We start from the raw sequence: 24,123 nt of genomic DNA on the forward strand, positions 1-24,123 counted from the left end.
CTGATGAATGGTTGCTGGTGGCCCTCGCATAGGAGTTTGAGTCTGTAGAGGTGGTGGTAGCCTGAGCTTATCTTTTGCTGCAGTCATTTGCAAACACCATTAGCTTAGAAAAATCCTCTGTTCATCCAGTAAAGAGTATTCCCATTATAAGTGCAGTTTGTATGCTGCATACAGGTGAGCATCTCTTCAATTGGTCACAATCCAGAAGCTGTCTGGTTTGACCTCATGGATCAGTTTTGAAGTGATAGTGCTCATGCTTCTCCTGAGGCTGATGGAAGTGGCATTATTCAGAGTTTTACTTCAACACCTATTTTTTCATGTCCTGCATTGAATGGAGTAGCTACAAAGTCATCACTTCCCTTTCATATTCATTTTGTGTTGAACCCCTGCTGTCATTCCTAGGAGTAATGAATGAGGTTTCACCTTTTCCTTTCTGTAGTGCAGTTTTCACATTGTATGCATTTCTGAATGGGGACCCACTGATTGGGTTAGCCATAGTCAAAAACTAGTGGAGTCCACTGGAGAAGTACTTCCACATTATTTTCCATGAAGTAGGGGCAGTTATTCTAACTTATGATCTGGAGAGACTCTTGAAGCCAGAGCCTACCTATTAAGCTAAACAGTCAAGCAACAGTACCATGCCAAATGAGTGATCAGAAGTGACTGTCTTCTTTCATTGAAGGTAGCTTATTACAGATTGGGAACAGACCACCAACTTGTGTTGGCCCATTCATAGAGGGAATCCAGTGACCTAGTGAACATTGTGACCCATAACCCAAGTTGGCTCTTAGAACTTTGGCAATATAGGAACAATGTTGAGGGAGTTTTGAGAAGAGATATTCTCCAGAAATAGACTGGTTCTTCCAAAGTTCTGCTTCACTCAGTAGGTCAAGTGAGGATTGTCACTCAATACATTCCAGAGGAGTGAAGGAATATTCTTGTAATACAGACTTTTTTTCCTCCCTAATTCTCTACCTGCTGCAGAAGTTTTGCATTGGCAGGCCAAGGCTTATTCTCATTGCTCTAGGTTGGAGTGACCTTGGAATAGCATCAGACTGCTTGAATCACTGTCTTTCTAGAGACATTTTTAGTCAATTATAGATTCATGGGTGATTATTAGGCTGGCAGCCCTGAGGACTTTTTTAAGCCTACCCATGCTTTTCCAAGTGCATCCAATGTGCTTTGATAACCCTGGGTAATTTTAAGGGTTGGATAAAGACTTGACAGCAGGTGATCAAGCATTTACAGGCTGCCTCTGTCCATAAGAGGCAGAGGCACCAGACCAAGGGTACATTTCTGATTATCCATCCACTGACATAAATGTTATGCTTGAATTTGGTTAGGGAAGAACTCTGCTTCACATTGATGGAAAGCCAGTTCCAGAAGAGGGGTAGTCCCTGAGAGAAACATCTGTCCCCCCAATATGTCCTGTTTATGTTGCAGATGAGGTTCAAGTCTCTCTAGTGGGTATTTCTAATGTTTGTTTTATGGATATGACATAGGTCCATCAGAGAGGCCAGGCAAAGATTGCCTTGCTGCAGTCTGTAGGGGCCCAAGTACAGGAATAGTTCTTTGAGGAGGTCCACATTGGACATGTTTATGCCCGGTCTTCTTTTTGTGAGCAACCTCTGTGGATGCTCCAGTTGTTGAAAATGCCACGTCCCCAGTGCTTGTAAGGACCAGGTCAAACATGTTAGTGCACCTAGTGGGTGTATGGACCAACTGGTCCAGGGCATTTGTACTGAAAAGTCCAGGAATCTCTAGATCTACATGTTTAAGGTCACTTATAATTCCCAAATTATAGTGGAGTAGTTAAAGTACCCTATGAATATGGCTTTGGGTTTAATGAGGGAAAAGTCCAGTAAATTTAAATATGCAGTACGGGCTTCATGGGTCATGGAGGAGGATGTATAGCTTGCCAAGATGTGGTATGGGACTTTGGTTATGGTAAGTTGGACATGGAGAAGCTCAAGCACTTCATACTGCTTAACCAGCCTTAGAGCATTTTGTATTGGATGTTAATTGAGATTTCCCTCACCTTTGTTCCTGCTTGTGCTGTAGATGGTCTAAATGCATGAAAGTGGGTGTTCTCCATGACTTTAAACTATATCTCAATAATTGCACTAATGTCTATATTCTCCAGGATGAGGAGAGTTTGGAGGTAGTGGAGTTTCTTGCTTAGCCTCCTGACATCAAGCAGAAACACCTTTAGATTATCTTGGGTAGGTTGAGCTATGTCAGAAGGTTTATTATGTTGGCAGTGGGTAAAAAGGCAGTATGGGGGAAGGACAAGGTTTTAGCCAATATTTGAAAGCTTAGAGGGGACAGGTGCAAACCATCCCTGGCAAAGCAGACTAGCTTGTCAACCATATCCTGCCAGGCAAACAAATGTTGTTGTTGTCTTTTGGCTTTACCCGGTTAGGGGTCGCCACAGCGGAACTCTGGTCCGCTAATGATTGGCAATAGATTTTGACGAACGCCGAGGTGCCAGCTCTACGTTCAACCTTCAACGAAGAGACACCCATTTACGCATGTCTTTCGATTGCCCACCCAACCATGGGGAGGACATGCAGACTCCACACAGAAGGCACTGTCCGCACTCCAGTGCCTTCTGTGTGGAGTCTGCATGTCCTCCCCACGGTTGGGTGGGTATTTGAAAGACATGCATAAATGGGCATGCCTTCGTTGAAGGTTCAACGTCAAGCTGGCACCTCGACGTTCGGCAAAATCTACTGCCAATCATTAGCGGACCGGAGTTCTGCTGTGGCAACCCCTAACCAGGAAAGGCCGAAAGACAGCAACAACATTTGTTTGCCTGGTAGGATATGGTTGACAAGCTAGTCTGCTTTGCCAGGGATGCCAGGCAAACAAATATTGTACCTTATTTGACATCAAAAACTAAGCCAGTTATTCGAGTCTGTTACCTTTTTTCATACTGTGGCATCATCTTCATTTTAGCTACCAGATCTCCAATGTTTTGTTTTAATTGCCAGGAAGCTGTCTATTCAGTCTCCAATGTTTTGTTTTAATTGCCAGGAAGCTGTCTATTCAGTCTACACTGCTGAATGGAAAAGATTCTAAAGCCAGTTTCCTAGACATCCTTTTCCTCCTCAGTCTGTCTGCAAGTTTGGATAGCATATTTTCTAGATAAATGGCACAGAGAGATAAAGATCTGACTGCAATCCACGTGATAAGGGGTTGACTTGTTGGATCATGTGGTCACTGGAGTTATAAGGTAACTCAGCCTTGAGGTCATTACTGCCTTGTCACTATCCACTCTTAGGTTTTGCCTCCTTTTTCATGGATGGATAGACCAGTCATTCAAGAGTGAATTAGTGAGTACCTGTCCCATTGCTCAGCTCCTTTTTTAAGGTAGACAGTGTGTCACAATGCTTAATTTTGAGATTTGTTTTTTTTCAGAAAAAGGGTAGGTGGTGCATGACAAACCTCTCTCTCCATTTATCTTTTGTTTATTGGAGAAGATTTAGATCTCTGGCCTTAGTGTTAGTAGGGCTGTTTGAATTTTGGAGGTGTGAGGTTTTTTAGACTACTGGATCCCTTATAGCCCTGTAAGCATGAGACATATCGACCCTAATATGGAGATGAATCTTTTAAGCCCATGATATTTTTAGTTAGAAAAACCTCTGAAGTCTTTTGAATTTCTTGATATGCTTAGTAAGGTACATTGTACTTGATGATGGGTGTAATTATTGTGGAGTTGAGGACTTCTTTTGATCTTGAGGGAGATACCTTTTGCTATGAGCTGTACAGGATTAAAAGGTTTTCTAACCATCTTTGCAACATGATGGTCAGATGTGAGGGCTCTGTCCACCCAAGTACCCAGGTCTCTCAGTACCTTTTCATTTTGAAGTGGTTGTGTTATCTGTACTATAACCTAGAGCTAGGGTGTTGGCTACAATTTTGCACTTTTTAGAGCAAGTTTGAGCCAATTTTTTTGTAAACCAGCTATTGACAAGAGTAAGCTGCTGTTGAAGTGTCTGTATATCACTGGGGAAAACATGACTCCTCCCAGCTTACAATCATCCACTAGCCTTGTTAACCATAGGTTCTTGTTTGATATTCAGATGTCCAGCACAGATCTCTGAAGAATTCCACTAGTCAATTTAATGCTCTCAGAGGATGAACCCTGAACTCAACTTTCTGCGTTGTACACTGAAGCCAGATGACTGTCACTTAACTATATAGTGATCAATCTGGAACTCATTCAGCTTGTTTACATTTAGTGTGGTATTGGATGCTTTGTTGCAGTTCCAGTATGGTGTGTGAACAGCTTGCCCACAGTCTACAGCCTGTGTAATGCTGTCAAAGAAGTTCACTAGATCCATCAGACAAGATCCTACCCTTCCTAAAGTGAAACTGCTGGGGGTCAAGTATGATAACATTTTTGATATAATTCTTAATTAGGTCAGTAATGGTATGTTGCATGGTTTTGCACAGAAAACTCATTAGACTGATAGGTCTGTAATTCCCAGGGTTACTGGTGGGACCACCTTTATGGAGTGGCATCTCAACGGCTGTGCACCTCTCTTGTGGGACAAAGCCATTTACTAGGTTGACATTGAAGGTTGAGGAGTGCATCTGCCAGTGCTTGTTTAGTGCTATTAATTGGGCAACCTGGTATGTTGTCAGACCCCATGGATAAAGTGTTCTTTGTTTCAGTACATATTCTTTCATGATAGTTGGTGGCTCAGTTCCATCTGTGATAAGTAGGTTTAGAGTAGATGTATCCTGGGTGAAGATGGCATTAAATGTATTTGCTAGTGTGTGTTGACATAATTAGTTGGACATGAGGTAGTTAGTACCATTATGAATACGCTCTGAACAATACTGAATAAGTTGAGAACCAGTTGCTGAAATGGCCAGCCAGCGGATGGGAGTAAGCATCAAATTGCTGGTTTGCTCATCCTTGGGGGGGGGGGGGGCAAGAAAGGTAACCCAGTCAGTTGTACTGATGACATCCACTGGAAGCTTGAAGACATTACAAGTAACATTAAGTGCAATGGATATATATGTCCCACTTAGCAGTATTGTGGGCTGCAGTTGAAAATTTGCATGTCAAGAAAAATGCGCTGCAGTTGAAATCTTGCATGTCAAGAAACGTGTCAGCTTAAAGCTACACCCTTACTCTGGGGTGTGTCTGCCAGACTGAGATGGAGACACGGGAGTGTTATGGCTAAATCAGAAAACTTTGCAGGCTGTTATGATGAATGACTACTGCAGCTGATTCTTACTTGGAGTAAGGAATGGGACAGTCTGGTAATAAGAGGGCTGATCCTTGGCAGGCAGTAGGAATAAAAAGAATATATATAAAAAAAAGTTTGTTCATCTTAGTTGGCCTTTTTAGGCAAGTCTCAGTGTACCATTAGGATGCCCTTCGTGAAGAAATTAGTGTTATCCTAAGATAGAGAAAAGCTATGGTTTTGAACCAGAATTCTTAACCTCTGGCATCCAATTAAAAATTGCTATGCATCTAAAAACCTGCACTTTAATGAGTTATGTACAATTAACAATCCACCATTTAAACTGGCTAGTTGGTGTCCTGGAAGATGGTGTTCTTTGTAGGCATCATCTCAACAGTGCTGAGCATCAGGTTCAAATGCTGTTAAATCATTTAAGGGTTAGTCTTCCTCCAGGTTTAGTTCTGTTTCTGGATACATCCAAATTTTCTTCCTAACCCTTCATAAAGTGGGTGGTATGTTTGTTGTCACCCAAGACAATTATTTTCATCTTCTAGTCTTCCTTCTGAAACCTAAAATAGGGGGGAGTCCATGTGCATATTCTGAGTTTTTTGATCATTTGCAGTTCTACAATATTTGGGTTTGGAACATTGTAAAATGAACAAGCTGTTCAGTTCCTTTGACTGTTGTGAAAGAGCTCTGTAGTTATGAAACTGATCTTGTCCAAATGGATTGCAAGCTGCAGTTTTTTTCTTTTCTTACCTCAAGAAAGTAATCAACACTTGACCTTAGAGGTGCCAGAGGGCTGCCTTTAGCACACTTTTAAAACTCTGTTCATGATGGACATGTGAAGCAGCTGTGATTATTTGGTCATGTGTATACTTTTACCACCAGGCATCACAGATTCTACATCTACTGTGAGTAGACGTCCGTTTAAAAAGGTAGTTTTCCATGGTATGATCCTGATATTATCCACCTGTTTCCTAGACAGATTTGTGGTTATTTTGTGGACTCTGTATGTGATTCTGTGCAAGCATTCCACCATTGCAGAGGGCATTTCAGAGCAATATATAGATGTATAAGAATGCAAAATATTTGAAGCTCTCCGACAGTGTGACATGAAGAGATAATGCCCTGACTTATGACCCAGGTGGCTTATGTTTAGTTAGTGTCTTGAATGCTGGAAGGACAGAGACAGGTAGGATGGGAGTGAGTGGACAGTGCTGGGTTGACCATCCTAAGAGAGTGAGGGAGACTACTTTACCTAATGCGCTGTTGACCCTTAGAGGAGTGTGGGGGAGCATCAGGAGCAGGTTTTATTGTGATTTGAGACTAACTGTATGCAAGCCTTGGAGATGCACATGTGCAGAGTTATGCATGGTACTTTATGCAGCATCTGTGGGAGCCACCAGCTGGCCACTGTGGTGGTGGGATATTATTTAGTTGAGGACTGACCTTGGATGAAAGATGTTGCAAGTAGACTGCCAAACTTTTACCTTTGAAGGGAATGAGTGGACCTATGGTCTCATACCCTGAGCAAAGAATGAATGAATTGGTTGTAGGCTGTTGATGTAGTCAAGGAAGAAATGGACTGTTTCTTGCCTTTAGGAAGAATAAATGGGTCAACTAGGTGGAAGGAAGGAGGATTGAAGATGGTTATGATGAGGTCTCAAAAATATATGAAGACAACTGAGTAGGACTTTCTTCCATAGTTGCCATACTTTCTTTGTATTCCTTGCATGGGATGGTCAGGCTAATACACTATGGTATTAAGGCCTCCTGCAAGCAAAGTTCAGTTTTATAATTTCATAATTTTGTCTGTGTTTTCTTTTATTTCTAAATTGTATGTAAATAACTTTGTAACACAGATAGTCTGCTCATACTGACACTATGTTTACATGCTTTATTCTGTTAGAAATTTGAATTTATTACATTTGTTATTCACTTTTAATGTTGTGAACTTCCGTGGAGCTTTTCTCCCAAAGTCTCCACTGAAATGGACGGTGTCCATTTGGACTTTTCTGGTAAACAAATGCAAATAAATTAATCAAATGAGGAGGAGTAAATCCTGGATATTAGTGGGGTGTATGCACCCCTTGTATGCAATTGTAGGATTCTGTGGGGCTTGAAATTTTTAAGAAGATTCCATATGGGAGTGTACCAGCAGGAAATTCCAAAGTGGTCCTTCCGCTGCAGACAGACTTTTTAAAGATGGTCTGATATAACAGTTACCTGCATGTATTGTTTATTCAACTTGTCTTTTAGTTTTGCTCACTGCTTACTGTTTGACCTTCAGTATATTGAATTCTACTGCAAGAGAATAGCTCTGAAGATTTTCTGTTATGCAGGGTATCTCATATAATTGTAAATTCATGATGAGGTTCCAGGTAGATGCAGTGGTACCTGTAGCACAGAGAGATGAGAGAAATGCAGGGCAAACGTGGATGAGAGAGAGTATAACCTTTTAATATGATGTAAAACTTGATGTAGAGAACATTTTCCTTTAGAAGCCCTCTTTGCCTTTTTATTTCATTTGCCAAAGAGAAATACTCTAGTATCAAGTAAAAAACTGCTCATCTCTCTCTACCCAACTCCTGAAAATGTACTGAAGCCTGTACAAAATATATATGATTCACAAAGGCGGTGAAGTATTTTAAAATGCAGTAGATGAATATGGTAAGTCTATTTACTGAGCAGATTGTTGAAGCCCAGTGATCTGAGCATGACAAACTGAAAGAGCTTCCGATGAAAAGCTTTTACACTTTTTTTTTTAAGCTCGTTCAATTTGTCAAGCTTGACCAGCTAGACTTTTATGAACTGGATAGTGTTTAGATGCTTGATACCATAGTAAATGCATCATTATTTTCAATTTTAAAGCATGTTTGACAATGAGCAAGCAAAGACAAACCCGCAGATAAATCCAAGATCTAATATGTGTATGTATTGAATGACTTTGTTAGTGCCTTTACTTTTTTTTACATAGCTTATGAAGTGGAAAACTGAAACTCTTTCCACAAGGGCAAAGCAGGGATGAGCTGCCTGTGCGTTAGCGAACGTATAAGTATGTGCATGTTTCTAAGCAGGCATGTAAAATTAGGCTGTTTGTCTTTTTTTACCAGCAATTACCACAGACTCTTGATGTTTATTTTGATTATATTTGCAGAATAATAAATACACAAGCAGCAGCACATCATATTTTAGTACAGTGCGCAGTACCTTGAAGCCTACAGCTTTTCTTTTGCCTCTGTGTCTTAGGAAGTGCTTATTAAGGTAGCACTTGGCTACAGAATAAATTTGAATTGAATCTGTATGTTATCTGTTTCTTACTTTTCTGTTAGGATGGAGGTAGCATTGTTGGAGAGGCGAATGAAGATGGTGAAATGACTGGAGATAAGATTGCATACCTCTATCCTGATGGCAGGACGGCAATGTATGGAAAGTTCATTGATGGCGAGATGATAGATGGGCGACTGGCATATCTGATATCAGTGGAGGATGGACGGCCTCATTTTGAACATATATCTGACAGTAAGTTCTTATTTTACTAAGTCTGTATAAGGCTGCAGCACATGTTTAGTGATGTTTTTCTTCTGTACATTTCTAGTGCCAGTGGTTCATTTGAGGGTCCTGTTTGCTGTAGCAGTATAAGCAAATGGAAGACAGCAGCATAATTTCATTGCGTTTAGCTTAGCACAGCTGATGCTGCTAGCAAATAGCTTACTTTTGCATGGGGAGGAACTGCATAGGTTTAGTCTACTAGAGGGGTAGTATGCAGGCTCACATGCAACACATCATCACACTGCTTGAAAAAGGCATCATTTTGCATTGTAACCAGATTAGCACAAGGCTGGTGGGCAGGAATACTAACAACTAAATAAAAAAGTGAAAATATTATTGAATGTTACTTTCTACAAGAAAAAATGGAAATATGCACAAAAGGGATACAGAGCATTAAGAAAAGGTGTGAAGGATGATCCTGACGCACATTTTTCTGTTATTTATTAATCATTCAACTTAATATTTGGCACAGATATCCAAATGATTAAGTTCCTTGTATAAGGACACAGCACCCAAACAAGATTAATTAACCTATACTGTGCTCTTCCAAGTCCAACAGCTGTTTGTTAAATCCAACATGTGTCACTCTTTGACCTTACAACAGTGTCATCTGTGTCTGATTTTATATCTGTGTGTGTCACTATTGTACGTAGAAGTATGCACACACAAAACACTTGCGCAAGTATCATACCTCTTAACTGTACTGAATTCCTTAGTATTTCCTGTTTTGGGGGGATAAAATAAAAGAATACCATGAATTCCCGAGTGGCCACTTTAAATCCCAATTTTGTTTTTTTATTTTATTTTCATCACATCAGCGTCATGACACAGTGTGGCAGTGCCCCATGAAGTGCTTATCACAGTAAGACTTTGAAAGAAAATAGAAAATCTTAGTCAGTGGTCTGTGGTAGCAGTCTCCCCAAGTCTATAAGAAAGTAGCCAATGTGCTTCCTGTTTTCACAGAAATCACTGCAAGTGTGTTTCCCATTTTTAGCACTGTGTGTTAACTTTTTTGTCTTTTGCCAGGTTTATGCAACTCTGTTATTGGCATATATAAGGTGAGAACTAGGGCCGCCAGATGCATGAGGGGTGATGGGGGGGGGGGGTCATGGACAAATACAGAAAAAAGGCTGTTCCTGACTTAAAAGGTTTGGCCAGTTGTTTCCATCCAGTTGAAATTTCCCTGAGTTGTAAGAGATGTAGCGGAACCACTTTTCTCTTTCTTGATTTTCAGGAGAAAATACATACAAATAACAAATTTTCTTCTTACTTGCAATACAGATAAATTGCTTGCTGGGCATTATGCAATTAGAATTTTTGCTTTAGAGAAGTGCAGTAAAACGATAATGATATTATGGCAACAGCGTGAAATTATACTTAAAAATCACAGGTATAGTTCTCCCAACTTCATGTCCTGAAAATGAAATACTTTTTAAGAACTGTAAGTCAGTGTGCCTGGTGAACAGCTGAGGTAGTCCAGAATAAAAAGGCAGTTATCACTTAGTGTGTTGAGACTAGTGGTGAGGTTAAGACTTGTGTTTTCAGCTAACGTTTTTTCATAACTTGACTTATACTGAGTTATACATGATTTATTGTGTAATAAAGTTAAATAAAATGATTTGGACACTACAGTCAAAGCCTGATAAAGTTTGAAAGTGATTATTTTTTCAGAATATTAGAACAAAGGAAAAAATTCTGGCCAGTAATAAATCTGTTAAAACAACATTAAAGCACAGCTGGCCTTTCCAGCCAAGATAAAAATACTTTCTGCCAATGAGATGAGAACCTTTAATGACGTAGAAGAAGCTACTATATTCATCAAAAACAACAACATAGTGTCTATCCCAAAAGAAATGGAATTGATGGCCCCACTCTTAAAATAATAAAAGAAACAAATCCTTAGACTGATGCTAGAAAGAAGAAACAAAAAACTGATTCCAAGATAGCTGTCCCAAAAAAAAAAAAACCTCTTACAACTACATCTCTCAAAGTATCAACTGATATGGTACATCACTTGTCATCTGTTTTTATTAAAAAAGGAGAGTTTCTTAAACAACTGAGAAACAGTAATGATTTATTCAGAATATTCAAAGAGTACAATAATGCTTCATGAACAAAGGTAGGTCAAGATGGGTTGCTGTTTACATTATGTATAAGCCAAACAAAGCAACATATAATACAAACATAGACGTTTCTATTCCCCTACTTGACATAGAAGTTTCTATTCCCCAACTTGAACTCAAATACTTATCTTGTTCATTTTTCATTGATTTTACTTATAATAATTTAAGTAATTAATTTAACGAGGTACCATTCAGAGTTCAGAATCAAATGTAACAAATTAACATCATATATAATAGCAGTAACAGTAGAGTGTTTTGAAAAAAATAATGCTGTAATGGAGACTAATGCCTTCTTCAGTTAAAGAATGATTTAGAAATGTCACGTATATCCTGGTTAAGTAATAATAGCAAGCTCTTAATACAAATGTCATCATTATTCTGTCTAAATATAGTTAAAATCAGTTATGGCAGGTATCATAGCTATGAGTGCTGTTTGATCAATCCTGATATGGTGTGCATGGATGCAGCCGTGTCTGGTAGCTTGTACAAATGTCATTATTATTATTCTGTCTAAACATAGTTAATATCAATTATGGCAGGTATCATAGCTTTGAGTGCTGTTTGATTAAGCCTGACATGGTGTGCGTGGATGCAGCTGTTGTATGTTCCCATTTTCATATCTGAGAAACTGTGGGTTGCGGCTTGTGATCGAGGTTTACTGATGCTTGTGTATTAGGAAGAGACATTTGGTGTTTTAGCCTGGATCTTGGGTGGTGAAAGCCAGGGTACCTTTTTGGCTAGGTTTATATAGGCCCTAGGGCTAATAGCCTAGTACCTACCTATGAAAGAGTACAAGCTGTATCTAACTGTATGCTGAAGGTAACAGACTGTTATTAACACAATTCAAGCTGCAAACTGGTGAGTAATTCTTATGGGGCATCAGGCTCTGTGTTGCATGTTCAGTGAGATAACAATGCTTTAAGGTAGTCAATGGAGAGCAATAATTGTACTACAACAAACTTTAAACTACAAATGCATAAGCTCCACACAGCTACTGCTGTGGGATGTTAGAAATCTAGTCGTTTCAGTTTAGAAATCATTCATCATGAAGGATCATTAAGGAAAACAAATGGATCATATTTGAAATTTGTGTGTTACTAGATTAAGGAAGTTACCTGAAAGTTAGTGTGGTCACAGCAGTCATGGACTTGTTTGCAGCTAGAGGAGTCTTTTCGACAAGATGTGCAAATTTAAGGCATATTATCTTGGAGTCTGAGAACTCAGTGAAAACTCTTGAGTTTCGTGGGGATTGATTGACTGAACTTGAATAGGAGGGAGTAGACAAATGGCAGAGGTAGATGAACCAACTATTTGCCACTTTTACCTGTAGGTTGAGGTTGCAGGACACGAGTGTGGTGCAAAAAATTCTTGAAAAAATTCTTTATGGTTTTAGGGTTTGATGTTCTACCATTATATTTATTTCAAAGGAGACCAATTTAAGAGTTGATCTTATCAATGAAGACATTATGATGGCTGGAGATTGCAATGCTCCCTTATGTTTGTAAGTAGTTTGTCAAGGATCTCTTGAGCCCCTAGTGGGATTGCAGACCAGCTGCTCCAGAGCATTTACATCAACAAAGTCCAGGAATCTCTGGAGCCTGCATATTAGTAGTCATGTATGTTTCCACATTTTGAAGAGGTAGTTAAAATCACAGATGAGTAGTGTGTTGGGCTGAATGGTAAGTGATTCTAGTAACTTCAGGTGTGTGGAGAGGTTTTCCTAGTTCATGGTTGTGGACCTGTAGCTAGCGATGCTATAGATGCGGATTTTGCTTCTAGTCAGCTGGATATGGAGTAGCTCAAGTGAGTTATCCTGCTTGACCAGTCTAGAGATGCAATTGTTTATGTAAATGGAAACCCCTCTTCCTTTTGTGTTTTCCTTTTCAGAGGGTGGTCTGAAAGTTTGATAGGCATTGTAGCCTTGCACTGCTGGGGTGCTTTCTGCAGCCTTAAACTACATCTCTGTAACTGTACAAACATCAGCATTCTCCAGGGAGAGGAGAGCTTTCAGGTATTAGTTTCTTAAGACTCCTAACATTGAGCAGTAATACCTTCAGCTTGGCATTAAAAGAATTTGTTAGTAGGACTGTTGCTTTGGCACTGCCTAAAAAGGCATTATGGGATGGTTAATGCCTTGGGAAGTATTCAAAATCCTAGCAGCAACAGGTGCAAACCATTTCTGGCAAAGCAGTGTAGTCTGTCAATCATGTCATCCCAGGCTGACAAATATTGGATTCCCTTGGATGACACCAGTACCTACGCCAATTATTTAAAGTCAATCTTTTCTGTTTACATTGTGGTATCATTCTTGATGAGAGTAGAATGCTGCTCAATGCGAGGCTCATATTAGCCTGTGACACGTATTCAGATAAGTCCTTTATGCCTCTCTTCATTTAGTCCAGGGTGATACACATTCACACCCACATGGACTATGACTGGTACTTGCAGAGGAGTGGCCTGAGTGCCTACATGATATGGTGAAATCCTGGCCCCTAACAGTCAACTGACTGTAACCTCAAATCAGATAGGTTTGCTTTCTGCACAAGAGTGCAGACAGAAAACCCTCTTCACGTAAAAATGCTGGTTTTAGAGTTCAAGTGCAGGGAAACCACACAATCTAGATGTTACAGCCCTGTAAATCTAGTAGACACAATGTAATTAAATACTACAGCAGCAGTGGAAACAGTTTAGCTTTGAAACTCTACTAAAGTGAAATGTAACAATTCAAGATTCTTATGAAATAAAGTAAAAATAATCGGCAAAAGAGCAAAATAATACTACTTTTCATTCTTTTAGCAATGGGTGGCTTTAGATCTCTTTGCCTGGAAAAATGTACTACTAACCTGAAAATCTAGTGAATCATCATCCTGACTGTACCACAGTATCTGTAATCTTGAGGACTTACCGGTATGTGAATTTGTAAGGCATTTGCGCAGTATTTTTAACAGTGTTATTTATCCAAATGTTGGTTCAGAGCTGAGGGTAACATCTGAAGAGCTCATGTATGGGGCAACATGTGCCTCTGAAACCAGATTGATAATGGGACTCAACCTGAGGAAACTTGTCATGGCAGAGTTATCCTGTCCAAGTGACAGGACTGTTAATTATCAGATCAGTTTTGCTCAGATGATGGCACTGTTTTGTTTATCCGTCCAGAAAATATAGTACAATTCAAAAGCTCAGATATTGGTGTAAGGCAAAGGAGAAAAAAATAAACCGTTCTAATGTATCTGTAGACTTGCATAGCACAATCCTTACGGTGCATGACTATCTCCATACTGTGTTTCATCCTAAGCAAGCCTGCAGTGTATTACACGTCTGAGATCACAAACTATACCTCCATTACCCATGTCATCACATTCTGTATAGCTTGCACCCAAAAAAAAGGTTGGATTCTGTAGGCTACCAGGATCTCCCTGAAGCTACTAAGTAGGAATTTGAACTTGGAGATCAGACACCCCCCACAACCATGTTCACATTCAGCTGATGATTTGAAGCCTACCAGGTAGATACAGAAGTTCAGACTAGACAGAAAATAAACAGCCAAACTATCGCTCCTGAATTCCGCCCCCCCCCCCCCCCAGACAATACTAAAAGAGGTGTGTGCTCACTGATGTGACATGTTCAAGATGTGGCCTACTTAATCACTTGACCACATTTTTAATGCAGTCAGATTTATTGAAGAAACTGGGCCAATTCTAATCTTGATTTTGTTTCCTGTATCATTACAAAGTACAGTAAAAATGGGACAGCAAACGATTATATAGAATTGTGATTCTGTGGGAAGTTGCCAGGCATATGTTGGGTCTCTCTTAAAACTCCCAGATTCTTTTGGTGATGTTCTTCTGCATTATGGTGACAGTTGATTACTAATCAGAAAATTCTATATATTTTTTGATTATAAAATGTACTTAGATTTGAGAATGTGTGCTAAAAGCATTACATGACAATGATTTTTTTTTTGTATTGCATCATGCAAATGCTGTTACTAAAATTTCATGTCTATCTGGACTGCCTACAGCAGTGAAATTTCTTTTGACTGATTTAGTCAATGGATTTTATGATTTGTCTTGGCCTTTTTTTTTTGCAGATAATTTTGACATTTGTAACTGATTTGGGTTTTTTGCAGAGATCTTCATGTGTTATAGCAACTAGGAAATGGAGCACTCTTCTGATGTATTGTCTTGGCACTACTGGGATTATGTTTCACACAGAGCATGACCTTTTATTTCATGCTGCTTGTGTTCCTTATGATCTTCAGTTTTGTTGCTCTTCTGCTTTAGTCCATTGCCTATATAGAGGGTAACTACATTTGTGGTTATGGTGGATTTGGGTATTGCATTTAATGTTGGAGCCTATGACTCCAGTGCCAAAACATTGTTTTATTGTAATTCATTACATTAGTATCATAATCCATAGGACTAATTCAGTGTTGTATTCAATTAGGTTTCTGTGACTGTACAGCATCTGCTGTTTTTCATTTTGTTTACAGTTTATTCTGGGGAGGGTTACAAGCTAGTTCATCTTTTTATTTGTTGTGTACATACATGTGTATATATATATATATATATATATATATATATATATATATATATATATATATATATAGTCTATATTATATAGACAAAAAAATCAATATGTTGAAAGCTCACATGAGTGTAAATGCAGAAATTCAAAATCGCTATTGTGGGCCCCTCCCCCTCGCTAAATATATATTCCAACTCCGAGATCGCACTACAGTGAGGAAAGGGCAAATATTCTGATCCTCACTGTACTTGTTGTGTCTTTCGGCTTTTCCCGGTTAGGGGTCGCCACAGCGGAACTCCGGTCCGCTAATGATTGGCAGTTGATTTTTACGTGCTGAGTTGCCAGCCCTAACGCACAACCTTCAACGAAGGTACGCCCATTCACGCATGTCTCCACAGAAGATGCTCTATCTGAGAATCGAACGGGACAACGTCTTGCTGTGAGGCGACAATGCTACCGCAGCACCACCACCGTGGATCTGATCCTCACTGTACTGTGGTCCAAAAAAAAAAAATAATTGACTTCCTGCATTTATGCTCATGTGAGCCTTTGACAGTTTGACTTTTCGTCACGTTAAAGTAGACCATATATATATATATATATATATATATATATATATATATATATGGGTCTACTTCAGATGATTGAAGTTTTAAAACTTCAAATTTCATATGGCCAAGACCATATGATCGAAGTTTCAAAACTTTGAACACCTGAAAGAAAAACAAAACATCATTTCCTGGACGTTTCTGCAGAAGGGCAAGCCCACCTGCACCCACGCACCACCTGCTCTTTAAGTATACCAACTCCAACATCGCACTACAGTGAGCAAAAGGAAAGTTTCACATTCTGCACTGTATGGAGATCTCTGTTCAGGACGTTCAGAGTTTTAAAACTTCAATCATATGGTCTCAGCCATATGAAATTCAAAGTTTTTAAAATTTCAGTCATCTGAAGGGAACCTATATATATATATATATATATATATATATATATATATATATATATATATATATATATATATATATATATATATATATATATATATATATATATATATATATATATATGTTTACCTTCAAAATGTTGAAAGCACATAGTCGAATGTGCACATTGTTGAAACATTTCTGCGAAATCCATACTGCCGAACTTTCAGAAAGCTGAAAAAAATAGTGAATATCGACATTTCTGACCGCTCCACACCTAAAAGGAAATGCTAACATGGATCAAAAAGGGGGTGAGGTTTTGCACTTCGGAATATCGGTGTTCGAGGTTTTGAGAAGTCTCAGTTTGGAGTTTGTGGAAGTGGTTTCGATGATGTGACTGTCAACATTTTGGAGGTAAACCATATATATATAAATATATATATATATATATATCTATATATATTTTATTTTATTTTACATTTGTTGACCGGAATAGTCCAACTGGATATATGTCCATTTTCAGCGGAGGCCCGGGGAGAAAAGCTCCATACAGATGAACACAAGACAGATGAGTACAAGTAAGACTGATACAAATTTACAAGTTACACATTATCAATTTAGAGACAATCGAGATAAAAACTTTTCAGTTATTTATATATGTGTGTGTATATATATATATATATATATATATATATATATATATATAATTCACTTCCAGGTTTCAGTACAAGCACTAAACAATTCTTTATTCTTTTATATATCAATTCTTGGATCTTTGCAGTTTACATACAAGGAGAGGAACTAGTCCTTACTTATTCAGTTGGTTTGTACAGATTTATTTGGGGCTAGACCCTAATGAGAAAGGCCAGGGAGACCTGTAAGGGTACACTGAGGAAGGGAGGAGAAATTTGATATACATATATATATATATATATATATATATATATATATATATATACATATATATGGAGCTACATCTAAACCTTGAAAATCCCATATAATTGAAACAGATTTTCGCGAGTTGAAAATCCCGAAACCTTGAATTCTCGAACATCGAATTTTTCCCAGTGTAAATAAACACTTGCCCAAAATTAAGGAAAATTCACACCATAGTAAATAAAACCCACCTAGGTGGGGGAGGCTATACCTCCCCCATACACACACACCCTAACTAAATATACCATTTGCGGGTTCACACTGCAGTGGAGAAAAGGACATGTTGGGCAAGTGTTTACCTACCGTGGGAAACTTTTACTGTTCGGGAATTCAATATCTCTGTATTTTCGTCTTGAGAAAATCAGTTCCTATCATATGGGATTTCATATATATATATATATATATATATATATATATATATATATATATATATATAATGTATATGTATATGTATATGTATATATATATATATATATACACACACATACACGCAACACACACACACACACACACATATGTGTATAAATATGCATAGACAGATTTTTTTTTATTATAGATTTTGTGGCCCCTGTGCATCTGACCAGTTGCTGTTATAGGTACTTCTCCACTGTTCTTAGATGCTGAGTTACCTGCCCCCCCAGACCTGATTTGATATTTCTTCAGAGGGGAGATTGAGACATCCAACTGTACACTTGCTGCTATGGGGATTTTTTTGATACTTGGGATTTTAAGTGTTGTACAAAATCTAATTATGCCTTAAAACCATATTGATGAAACTCGTATGTACTGTGTATGCTCTGTGGCATTGTGTTAACTCTTCACATTTGTATGTTGCTGATCCCTACCTCTGTGAGTCTTGCATCTGAGACTAGAAGTGAAAATAGTAAAGGAGTGTATGTTGCCAAGCTTAGCTATATGCAGTTGTTACCAGCTTGTTTGCTAAACATATCTTAATATGTAGCAGCATAATGTTGAACTCATCTAATTGTATTTTTTTCTGGCAGTACAACAAGGCAACATACTCGATTTAATCATGTTTTGAGAAGTGTCTATTCTGAGAGATTTTCCTATGCAGAGCAGCAGACCCTAGCTCATCCTGTGGGATTCACAGGTGCTCTAAGGCAAGCTGAGAGAACGCAGTCTTTTCTACATGTCTGGAGTCTGACCCTGGACTCCCTGCCAGTGCTCTACCTGGTACACCTCGCACTGGAGGTACTAAGGGACATTGTTAGTAGGTGCTCAAATTACCACAACTAATGCCTCTCAGCCAAGAGGAGCAGTAGCTGTTCTCTGAGATCTTTCAAGATTGCTACATTCCTGACTCTGTCAGGGAGTGTCATCTCAGCAACCCTGTGAAGGAGACTCATTTCTTGAACTTTTATGCATGACTGCATCCTTTCTTTCAGTGCCCAGAGCTCATAACCACTGGTGAGGATTAGGACATAACCTGATTAGTTAATAGTGGGCCTTGTCCTGTGATTTGCTTCATCAACAACATTTAGTGCAGTTGGCCTGCAGTAGTGCTGGCACTGCATTTATCCATGGTTAATCTGATACCTTTTACTCTCATTCATGAAGACACTTCCACCTCATTTATAAAGTACTTCCCACTCTTTTCCATGAGAAAAACATGATTTCATATATGAAGGTATGGATTTTCGAGTTGGCTATTTCATAATGAGTATCGTGTCATTGCATGCTGGTGATCACAAAAAAGACAAGCATACAGCAGAGGTGCAGCTGTCATCCCAAACTGAGTGCTGTCTAGATCTTTCATAAGACTTGATAGCTTATCCATAACAATCACAAACAGGAGGTGAAACAAAATAATGCTTAGTGGAGTTTTGTATACACTTTAAGCATATTTTACTTAATGCAGTGAAAGACGTGTAGCTGCAGGGGCCCATACTGTTGTATCAATTCTCACAAGGCAGTCTCGGGTATGTTGTCATAATGTCTTCTTCACGTCAGCAGAATGCAATACTGACAAACTCCAAAGATGACCTCCAGTAGCTGTGCAGACACAGCTTTTATCTATTAATCTGATGTAAACTTTCATTCATCCTCAATGTATTGGGCTCTGATACAACTCTACCATTACTACAGCTCACAGAAGGCTACAAACTCTCGAGCTCTTCTCTACCCACAATGCTCTGGTCCCCTGTCACCTTGGATCTCATTTGCTGCTTTCGTGAACAGATGTGGTTGCTGATGGCTCTTGAGTGTTCTTTGGATAATAAGTAAATAACTTGAGTATAGCTTCTTCTTTCCATTATTTCTACTTACTTTTTTTTATGTAAACTTTGCTGTATTCTCCCTGTGAACTTTCCCAACCTATCTCAGTCCTCTTAATTACCATCATTGGTACCTCTTTCAACTAATTAGCTTTTCTACCTATGACCTTTTGGCCTTCTTCATTGCCATTGTTGGTACCCCCCCCCTCTTTTTTTCTTCCTTAATAAAAAAAAAAAACCTTTATTTCTGCTTGCTGTAAGTGTGTGCTTGCGCGCATGCGTGTATGTGTGCACGTGTGTGTGCTGTATTCTACTTAAAAATACTATACCAGATCAACTTGACCAGCAATGTGACCTCTGTGAAGCCTTTAATCTTCTGGTCCTCACAGAGCGCAAGAACAAACTGATTTTCAAAGGGCAGTTGCCCTCATCTTTTTTGCAGGCTATTGCTGGAGTTCAACTTTCGACCTCCAAATATAAGGATCACTCCAAATGATCCAGATTAGCCGAAGCTCCTTCCTTGTCATAGCCAAAAAAGAAGGTGCTGAAATCAGATCAGACATTTCCAATGGCATTCAAACATATCCAACAAAACTTGTATTGCCAAACTCTAGGAGTAAGATGGCTTCAGATCTTAAGACCTCAAATCTGAAGCCCCTTCCTCTGAGTACTTACTCGCCATCTTTAGACCCAGTTCCATCTAGGGTGCCCTCTCTCTTCCTTGAGAGACATTCTAGGCCTGCTTCAATTATGTCCTCTCATTCTACTGAGTCTTACCGAGGTGAATGTGGCTAGAGTAGCGAGGGAACTTGTCATGGAGCAATTTCAGAAGGGTGCCCTTATGGTTCCAACCCCAATGCATCAGACACTCCTTCCAGCATCTACTCCTCCTCAGGCTCGGCCTGAGGTTTCAGAGATCTTGGATCTGAGTGCTCCAGGCCCATCTGTATTGTATCTGAGAAGACTGGTGTCTTCGGATCTGATAGTGGCTCTCGGAGCTGAAGCTTTCACATAAGATCGGGGGGGGGGGGGGGTTAACTTGACTCTGAGATTTTTGGAGCTTTCACTTCCTCTCAGAGCTTCTGTGCTTGATAGCTCAGTTCCAGCTTCCTCCTCAGGCAGGCAACCTGTAGGGAATGGGGAGCCAGTGAGTTAGGGATTTCTGCTCTCTGCTCCATTGGTCTCCTCTTCCACAGGGAGATCTGCCTTTGAGGTGGTGACGAGGGTCTTCTCTGTCTCCACAGATCAGGTGGGTCCCCCACCCGTAGGTCCACTCCTGACCACCCAGCTGACCTTGTTACGTGATCCTCACCATTCCACCCTTATGGCACAATTGTCCCAGTGCTTCCAGTCTACCCAATCTGGGATCCCTCGCTCTTCCGATACTTCCCCGGACCACCCCACCAAAGAAGTCCTTAGGAGGAGATGGTGTAAGAGGAAACACCTGGACTCGCCCAAAGAGTCCCTTGCCACTGATGCCAACTTTGACGAAGGAGAAAGGTCTCCCAAATGACCACCTGAAGATGTCTCCTTTGCAGACATCCTCGAGCTCCTGAAGCAAAAGAGTGGTTGGTCTGCCCGGAACCCATCTCCTGAGAAGTCTATATATTTGGAAACTTTTGGGACTGGCCTATCTACCTCCTTGGTTGCCCTGCCTCCCAACGTATTGGTGGATTTAATTTGTCGGAAGGAACCTGATTCGACCAAGCCCATCCCTAAGAGACCAGATAAAATTATGGCACCTCCAGTAAAAAAGCAGTTTTGGAATAAGGGATTACTGGTTGATGCCATGGTGGTGGCAGTGGCCACTAAAAGGAACTTGCCGAAGAGAGTTTATTCGTTCATCCCCCTAAGAGAGAGTCTAGGGCAATGGACAGAGTGGGGAAGCGGGGATATGCTTCAGCAATATTTGCTGAATTACCTATCCCATTTCACGAGACTGCAGTGGGACTTGAACGTTCAAACTCATTAGCAAGGATCACTATGGAGGAGGCCCAGAGTTCTGTGGCCCCTCAGTTGACTACCTTACAATCGGTTGTGAACTCGTCCATGAGACTTATCGCCAGCACAATAAAAGGCACCTCACTGGCAGCGAGTTCAGGCTTATCCATGAGGAGACGAGCCTGGATGCACCTGTGTGACTTCGCAGAGCCTTTTAAGTCTTCCTTTGTCAAAGCTCCATTTGATGGATCTTCACTTTTCGGTCCCACTGTAAAGAAACACTCTCCAGGTGTGAAAGATGGGACAACCTTGTTTGCCATTGGAGTATGTTTTTCAACTCACCAGTTAACCTTTTCTAGGAATCAGCATGGGGGCTGCAAGATGTAGTTCAGAAAATCTCAAGGTTCTTCCCCCCCCGACACACGTGGAACTGGTTCTCCCAGAGACAGAGGGGAAATGGTGGTAACATAAGACATCCTCATGGCAGAAGAGGCCCATAGAATACAGGGTCCAGAGATAATTTATTTGCTAGGCCCTGTCAGCACTCCTGAAAAGAGGCCCAATTGTCTTCCTCTGGAGGCAGTCGGGGGTCACTTATCCCTGCACCAAACACCCAGGCTAAGTATAACAAATGATATTTGGGTGCAGAGAATTATTACCAGTGGTTATGCCATACCCTTTTTCCTTTTGCCCCCATCAATAGCAAAGCTCCCTGATGGTCCACTCAGTCAGAGAGCCAGCAACTTAGGAAATTCAGAGGTTGCTTGCAAAATAAGACATCCAAGAGGTCCCACCAGACCAGATAGGATCCAGAACTTAGTCAAGGTTCTTTTTGGTTCCTAAAAAGACAGGAGACTGGAGACTAGTTTTGAATCTCAGCATGTTAAACAAGTCTGTCACACATACCAAGTTCCAGATGGTCACAGTGCAGATCATTCTACCCTTTTTAGGGAAGAACAACTGGATGTGCTGACAGACCTCCAGGACGCATACTATCACATAAAGATGAACAGGTGGTCCAGGAGGTACTTGCTCATCTAAATGGGAGCCAGTCACTACCAGTTCAGAGCACTGCCCTTTGGCCTTACCACAGCACCCAGGGTATTTACCAAATGCATGGCAGTGGTAGCAGCCCCTCTAAAGCTGTGGGGAATCCATGTATTCCCATATTTGGATGACTGGCTCATCACCAGCCCAACCATGCATCAGTTGGTACAAGCAAGAGACCAAGTACTAAAAACTTGCTTAACTCTAGGGATCACAGTAAATCATGACAAATCATACTTGCAACCCACCCAGAAACTGGAATTCATAGGTGCAGTCTTCAGCACTCAATCCATGTTTGTGTCCATCCCATTTCTATGAGTACAGAACATCTGAAGCCAGGTCAGGGAAATCATTCACAGTACAAAGATATCAGCTAGAAAAGTCCTGCAGGGTCTTAGCTCAATGGTAGCAGCCATAACTTTATTACCCCCTAGCAAGGTATCACATGAGAGTTTTACAATGGATGCTACAAATCCAGTGGTCCTTATTCACTCACCCTATGTCTACAAAGGTAAGAGTGACTCAGATATGCAAAAATTACCTCTAATGGTGGACACAGTCATGCTAGCCCCAACAAGGTCGTCCATTCATATGGCCCAAGGCCGTAGTGACCATGGACACTTCTTGGATTGAGTGGGGGAGCATTATGTGGAGAGGACAGTCCAAGGCACTTGGTCACCTGTAGAGGTGAACCTGCATGTCAGTGTTCTGGAGATGAGAGCAGTGCTTTTGGCATTGCAAGCATTCCAAGATTTTCTCCCTCTCGGGAAAACTGCAGTTCAAACAGACAATATGTTGGTAGTTCTGTACATCAAGAAGCAAGAAGGAAACTAAATCTTACCCCTGTGTCGAGAAGCTCTGAGTGTGGCAGTGGGTGATAGCCTCCAATCGCTTTCTGTTAGCAATGCACATTCTAGGGAAGTCCAGTCTGATAGCAGGTAAACTCAGCAGGTCCATTCTGTTGCCTCACAAGTGGCCCCTCAACCACAAAGTGGTGAAAATGATTTTTCTTCAGTGGGGTTAGCCTTGCTGTGATCTTTTTGCATCTCCCCTAAACAACAAATGCAGCAGCTTCTTTGCCGTAATCCTCGTGGATGGAGAGTCACTTGAGGGATGCTGTTTTCCACAGTTGGCCCCCTGGTCTGTTATACGCCTATTCCCCAACTCCCTTGATCTCCAGATTCTTACAGAAGGCAGTCAGATTGAAGAGCAGAATAATCCTCATTGCACCTTACTGGCCTCAACAAGTGCATTTCCCCTTTCTTTGACCTCACTTACTATCTCCACCTTGGATTCTGGATCCATCTCCAGACCTGTTGTCCCATCCAGCAGGACTGATTCACCCAGACCTTTCCAACCTCAGACTGACCACATGGTTTCTCCAATTCTGTTGATGGCCAGGCAACCTATGCTTTCTTCCCCAGTTCATTTGTTTATTGGGTGGAGAAAAGTCATATAGTGCCCTTTACAGCTCCTACATATGCAGTCCTTGAATTTCTAGTGGAATTGTTTAACAAAGGAGCAAGCAAATCTACCATTAAAATTCAGATGTTAAGTTGTCAATCTCGCCTTCATTCTTGCTGGATGGGTTCGGAGCCGATCCTCGGCTCCGACTCGGCACTTGCTAAGCTCA

At 40.4% G+C, this 24,123-nt stretch overlaps 2 protein-coding genes across 2 annotated transcripts in view; both read left to right on the forward strand.

Moving 5' to 3' along the window:
* The window catches only part of SETD7 (SET domain containing 7, histone lysine methyltransferase), a 1,173,783-nt gene that overhangs the window by 676,497 nt on the left and 473,163 nt on the right, over positions 1 to 24,123 (forward strand). Inside the window, exon 4 of the mRNA XM_044061630.1 lies at positions 8,537 to 8,726. Coding sequence (XP_043917565.1) covers positions 8,537 to 8,726 — 190 coding nt within the window. The remainder of the gene's footprint in view (positions 1 to 8,536; positions 8,727 to 24,123) is intronic.
* The window catches only part of LOC122793510, a 1,396,143-nt gene that overhangs the window by 583,846 nt on the left and 788,174 nt on the right, over positions 1 to 24,123 (forward strand). The gene's annotated exons all lie outside the window — the stretch shown is intronic.

This window comes from Protopterus annectens, chromosome 2.part0 (genome assembly GCF_019279795.1).
Source record: "Protopterus annectens isolate FY-2018-M chromosome 2.part0, PAN1.0, whole genome shotgun sequence".
Lineage (NCBI taxonomy): Eukaryota > Metazoa > Chordata > Ceratodontiformes > Protopteridae > Protopterus > Protopterus annectens.